Raw genomic sequence first — 6,597 nt, forward strand, 5'->3', positions numbered from 1 at the left:
TGGTTCATGGGGGCAACTGTGACTTTAGGCCCTTGAAATATACCAGACCTAATTCGTAGCCAGGTAGCAACTCCAGGGTGTACGCAAGAAAACAGGGAGAGTGTCCGATTATCAGGTAACTGTCAAATGGCGACTGCATAGGTGAGCATTAGTTGGTACCCTCTGAACTGAAGATGATGATCCCCACTTTGGCAAGAGGGCTGTCTTCCTGACTAGTCCAGAAGGTACCAGTGGCCAGTCAAACTCCACAATTATGAACCAAGTCTGACAATTTCAAAGCTGAAAGCACTGCCGAGTTATAAACCTAACAATGGTAGTGGAAGTGGGATTGGACAAGAGCCCAGTAGATAGAGAGAGTACTCCGAATTGCACCCAAAGAAGTGTGGACAAGGAAGCAGGGAGCACTAAGCTTTCACATTAAGCTAGTCATAAATATCAAATATGGAGCCACCAAGTCTGCTTTTTGTCAAAGAGGAGTCCCAAAATGCAGGATTGTGCAAAAACGTACAAACTCTGTGTACTCAAATACAGCTGCAGTTGGGATGGTCCGTATTGGAGAAGATGGGAACCAATGGGAACGTGTCCAAAGCAGAGGCCTGTCACATGACACTTAAGAGCTGGCATTCAGTCAAGGTTACGGAGTGGAAATGCATTAAATGTGGAAGTCACTGACGTATAGTGCAGAGATGGCCAGTGGCCCGAGGGAGTCCCCTAGCCCATTGATGGCAATGACGAAGAGTGCGACTTTCAGCACAGAGCTCTGCACGGCACCCTTTTCTATGTGTTATGGAGAGCTGAGTGAAGTACCAACTCGAACCTGGAACAAGCAGTAGGATAAAAACTGGTGAACAAAAATTGGTAGAGAAACTCGACAGTACCAGTCATGGTGAATAAGTAAAATGTGACAGTCCCAGGCGGTGCCATATTCATTATGCCAAAACAGACCAATAAGGTGTTGGCATTGAGAAAAAGCCTGTTGGATTGCTGTTTCCAATCTAAACACATGGTTGGTTGGGGACAGTCCCTTCTGGAAAATACACTGATAGGAGGTCAAATGTCCTAAGATTCAGGAACCCAGCATAATCGGTAGGCAACCATCCTTTCAAGCACTATGCAGAGCATGTCGGCAAGGCTAATCGGCTGATAACTGTCGATGGACTTCGGTTTTTGCCTAGCTCCAGGTTCAGAATTATGATGCTGTCTTCCCACTGCTAAAGGAAGACAAGATTGAGCCAAATACAGTTAAAGCTTCTGAGTAGAAGCTGTCTTTGAGCAACATTAAAATGTAGCATCATCTCGATGTGAATGGAATCAGGCCCGAGGGCTGTATTGTGGGAGGATGCAAGAGCTTGAAGCAGTTTCAAGTCAGTGAAAGGTTTGTTATATAATTCAATATGCCAAGGGGTGAAGGTGAGAGGGATGCCATCAATGTCACTTCAGCGTCCAGAAGCAGTCATGTAAGAAGAGGACGCTATAAAGTAGGTTGCAATGTGCTCAGCTAGAGCTGACACATCAGTACAGAGGCCATCATGAAGGAAGTACAGTTACGGAACTTTGGCAGTCTGGAAGACTATGAATCTTGGCCCACACCTGGGAGAAGATGTAGCACTCCTAACATTCCTTCTTACTGTGTTTAATTAGACAGTGAACCTTAGCATAAAGTTGCTCAAAAGTGATAACTTTGGTCTGCGAAGGATGTTGCCTGAAACGCTGCACAGTTCTTCTGTTATCCTGAACAGCTACTGCACTGTCTTTGGTCCACCATGGCACTGGCTGGTGATGGGAGAACCTGTAAAAAGAGGAATACATGTTCCAGTGGGTGCTCACGTTGGAGACTTCTTGCATAGCCGTATGTATGCAATATGACTAACCGGGGGTGAAGGTAAAAGCAGAAGCATACAGCTGCCAGTTGCCTCTGGTAGTCTACCCTTGTGGCAGTGGCAAGGAAGAAACAGGAGCACTAGCAAGTAGTCACTGACACAAAGATTGGCACAAAGTGACCTATGTAGTGAAGCCACAGTATTGAGGAAGAGCTCATTAAGTTGATAGCTGACAACGTGCTGTGGGTGGCATTGAAGAGGGTAGGAGTACCATTAGTGAGCGGACACAGATCAGGGCCAGTAAGAAGCTGGTCAAGTGCAAGGTTCCTACCAGATGAAGTGGTGTCGTCCCCCCCCCCCCCCCCCCCTCCTTTCCACTTCGGGCGCTGTGCAGTGCAATCCCCATGTATGACAAAAATGGGGAGGGGCTGTTTGAGTGAAGTGGTCACCTCACTGTCAAGTGGCCTGTCTGTAGGTAAATAAATTTTGCCAATGGCAATTGCTGCTGTTTCAACCCAGACCAGCATGGTAGGAAAGGGAATCTACTCACTGATAAGATCTGTGTGAACCAATGTACAGACCCCTCTAGATGACCTCTCAGGGCCGGAAGTAGTCATTAGTGGAGTGCATTTCTTATAGAGCAAAGTTAGTTCCAGAAGAGGAAGAAATAAGGTATTTTAGTTCCAGCAGGTGATAATATATCCATTATGTTTCCACTGAATGATCAGGTTACGGACATCTCCATCGAATGGTCATGTTGCAGGACTGCAGGTTATGCGTGAAGGGGCCAAGAGGACCGGCCACACACCTGGATCACTTCATACCTCCAGTGGGGAAGGAAACACATCGATGAGCATAGAGTCAGAATCTGACAGTGTGGGGGGATCTGGCACCTTCTGGGTCAACAGATTAGCCTTGTCTGGATTCTCCTCCTTGTCCTTGACAGCCTCTGGTGGCCGGGATTCTTGCAAGAGCCTACTTACAATGAGGTAGACAGCCCTCGGACCCACAGGCCAGCCACAGTCCTTTCAGCTATTGGCATCAGGCCTCTGATCTGTAAGTCACTACGGAAAGGGTTCCAGAGAAATGGAGGGGGAGAAAGAGAGAAAGAGAAAGAGAGAGAGAGAGAGAGAGAGAGAGAGAGAAGTGTCATGTTAGATGCTGGAAGATGAAGCTGCTGCTCCAACTAGGTGCACTAAGTGAGGACAATGGCACAGAAACCACCACAAGGGGGGCAGTGTCAATTTTTTTTTTCCCCCCTCAGAAAATGACGGCTGGGGAATAGATTTAATTTCAGTATTTTCTTTTCCTTCTTGAAGAATGGGCAAACTGGCGAAGGTGGAGGGTGGATTTCAGTGCAACCGACACACAAGGCGGTTGTTCACAAAGATTATATTCACAGAGTGATCGTCCACAGTTGCCACATTCTGGGTCCACTGCGCAGCAGGATGACATATAACCAAAGCATAAACATTGGAAGCACTTCACGGGTGATAGGACGTAAGCATTCACAACATACCTCTATGCCATGACTAACTTTTTCTGAGAGGACATTCCCTTCAAAGTATAATATAAAGGCACCTTCACCTGTTCAATTAAATAGAGGCCTTATTCAACAAGTTGAAAAAATAAATATATAAAATAATATATTAGGCCTATAGACTAATTTCGAAGATATAATCAGCTACACTTCATCTACTCCAACGCAAGACATTATCGATGTTCAAATACAATTATTCTTCTTCAATTACATATCAGTCTTGTGAAGTGCCAATTACGGCAGGCTTTACTGCTAGTGTCATGTATAAATGCCAATAAATTCATGGGAGGGAATTTAAACTGTTGCAATTGCCCAACAGAAACAAGACCCAATATGACTAACACATCAAAAATAAAAAGCCTCAAAACATAAAATAAAAATGACAATATAAATGTATATAAACAATCATCTGAACTGCACACCAGGTATTCATCAACGCTGTAGACAGGTGTGTGAAATGCACGAAAATACTTTTAAACAGTTGGACATGGATGACGACACAGGTGTCACGTCGGCAATGATTAAACTTGCAGCCGTACTAAAGAAATTTGTATTTCATATCAGTTAGAATCAATATTACTTATCACAGTAAAATATGAAATTTGCACCTAACGTGCCAAACTATAGGCAAAAGATTTCATTTACCAATACAGATGATTATTTCAGAAGTCAGACAAAACTGTTCTCACAGAACACCACCAAAAAGTAACTGACTCACAAATTGATCTCTTGCCTTACACGATACAACGTGTTTACGTAGAGAGAGTGCGTGAACTGAGCCTTCAAGTGCTTACCTGGTAGAAGAAAACATCTTTCCTATCGTTTCCTTCAGTAGCAAAGGGTTCCAGAATTCCTTCGGGGCTAATACCATGTTCAGCACAAAGGCGTTTCCAGAATTCAAAACCAACTAGAACACACGCATACAACACTAAATTTCAGACTCTACAATAGTTTGCATAAAACTGCAGAAATAATTTAAACGTACAATTACTTTACGTATTTTAACACACACTAGTATACCTTTAACATACATACATGCAACCTCCGTAAGAATCAATTTTCACGATTTACTGACAAGTAGTAGCGTCTGTTTTCTTTTTTTTTTCTTTTTAATAGTAACTTCACTGACACTTTAGCACAGCACACAATAGAAGAAACACGCTTATTACTTACTTTGATTTCCACATTGTCCCAATTGCAATGTGATCATTTCAGAAGGCATTTTGGCACAATTAATTCTTTTTCCACGCTTACAATATAAACTATTACTTCAATACTATCCGCCCATTTCCCTCCAGTTTGATGACAGCAGTGTTACCACACGCAGAAATGTATATTGGATGCATTCCCTTGGTATCACGGTTCTGCCAAAACGAAATCGCGAAACGAAAAGTTAGGCATTTGGCTTTTATTAAGTATTCCAGCCATTTTGTGCAATGCATGAGTGTCAGTAGACTTCCCGACTTGAATAGTTGACGAGAAACATTAAAGGACACATAAACACATCGGCTGTATTGTAATTTTGAGACTGGTGCGATTTCGCGAACAAAACGCCGGCGAGCTCAGAAGACTCCACAGTATTTCATCCTTGGCATTCTGAAATTCATAAATGTTGCACAAAGAAACACCTCATAAAAACGGCTGCACAACCAATATTTCCATGGAAGGCGCATAACATAGCAAATTTGGAAGGTATACCAATGCTTCATTAAAATGAAGAAACAGCTGTAGCATTACAAAATTATAAGGATACTGGTAATCTTTTAACCAAAACTGAAAAAAAAAGGAGTAAGTCAGCAGAAATAAGTGCGAATCGTCATTCAGCCTTCGGCTTCTCTGATTCAGACTTAGGTATCAAAGTCAGTGACACTAGATTAGATGTTGTAACAACAACAAGACCGTAGCATTTATGGTGATAGATTCATCAGTTACTGAAGTGGTGTGTATATTTTGCAGTTTTAGAATGCACAAACCTCTAAAACTATACATTTATTTTCTGGGGTGGGCAATGTGCATTTGAAAAGGTTTGCCCCATGTAACGTAGCATGAAACCAAAACATAGATGGGTCAAACTGGACCAACCGTAGGTAAGTGAATGATGTGGTTTACTAGTTATTTTTATTCCGGAGACGTGATAAATTTAATGGTGGATGAAATGACTATGCATTTAATTCTGAGATAATTTAGAATCTAAACTTTGACTGAGTATATAGGTATCTTTGGTGTTGCTATGGACACTGTTATTATTTATTCTGTGGACTGCATAATACATAAATATTACTGTATCAATAAAATACCGTCAGCAAACTACTGTGCCAACAGGTTATACGCCCAGTCTATACAATTCAGCGTAATATAAAAAAAAATCACTGGATACGGGAAATTAGCAGCAGCGCGCGGCGATTTGGAACCATGTAATAGCTAATACAATGAGATCTGTAAATACAAAGACACTGTTTACGATTAAGAAATTGATGGAAAGAGGAACTATAGCATGTGCTATTTCTGTATGCGAACGTTTCTAGAATACAAACACTAGAGTTTGCACAGCGAGGGCCAAAATTATACTTTCCGTTCATTCGTCAATATATGTTCATTTGCAAGAGACGACCACAGCTAAGAAAGCGTGGGGCAAGGTAAAGCAAGTCTACAAAGATTCTGGTCTCTTCCTACGAATAGGTTTACTAAAGACACTGTTGACAACCAGACTAAAAAACTGTTCGTTAGTCGAAGAATAGGCGTCAAAGATAATTTCCACGTTATAAAAATTAAATGAGCTTTGAATTTTAAAATGTACTGAGTGTATTCTGCTTGCAGGGTTACCGGACGAATATACAGCTATAAGTTTAGAAAATTCAAACTTGCAAATCATAGGAAACTACATAAAAATTAACTACTGCAAGAAATATACGATACCTGTAATAAACCATCGTCAAGGACGCTGTCAGCAAGAAAAAGAGTAATGCTACGTTGCAAAAAGGTCGAAGGTTCTACAACTAACACAAATATGGGCATCTGGCGAAAAACTGTCGCAGCAAGAGCTAAAACGAATGAAAAACTTTGGTCAAGACAGTGAGCTACCAGACGTTCTTTTCAAACGCAGCTCCACCTAAAGATGCACGGACAGATTGGTATGTAGACTGCGGCGAGTCAACGCACATGTGTAAAAATCCATGTGACGAAAATAAATGTAAAACAGCGATAGGCTTGCAAGTTGTAATAGCAAATAATGATAAT

General features: G+C 41.8%; 1 protein-coding gene across 3 annotated transcripts in view; it reads right to left on the reverse strand.

The window, feature by feature from the left end:
* Positions 1-4,854, reverse strand: part of LOC126100537 (tubulin gamma-1 chain) — a 132,500-nt gene extending 127,646 nt beyond the window's left edge. Inside the window, exons 1-2 of one of the 3 annotated variants that reach the window (XM_049911155.1) lie at positions 4,534-4,854; positions 4,155-4,267 (exon numbers count right to left, since the gene is read on the reverse strand). In XM_049911155.1, the coding sequence (XP_049767112.1) occupies positions 4,155-4,267; positions 4,534-4,582 (162 nt within the window). In that variant the 5' untranslated portion in view covers positions 4,583-4,854. Of the gene's footprint in view, positions 1-4,154; positions 4,268-4,380; positions 4,496-4,533 lie in introns of those variants that run through there. The other 2 variants (XM_049911154.1, XM_049911156.1) reach the window with 2 other exon arrangements.
* Between the last annotated feature and the right edge of the window lie 1,743 nt (positions 4,855-6,597).

This window comes from Schistocerca cancellata, chromosome 9 (assembly GCF_023864275.1).
Source record: "Schistocerca cancellata isolate TAMUIC-IGC-003103 chromosome 9, iqSchCanc2.1, whole genome shotgun sequence".
NCBI lineage: Eukaryota > Metazoa > Arthropoda > Insecta > Orthoptera > Acrididae > Schistocerca > Schistocerca cancellata.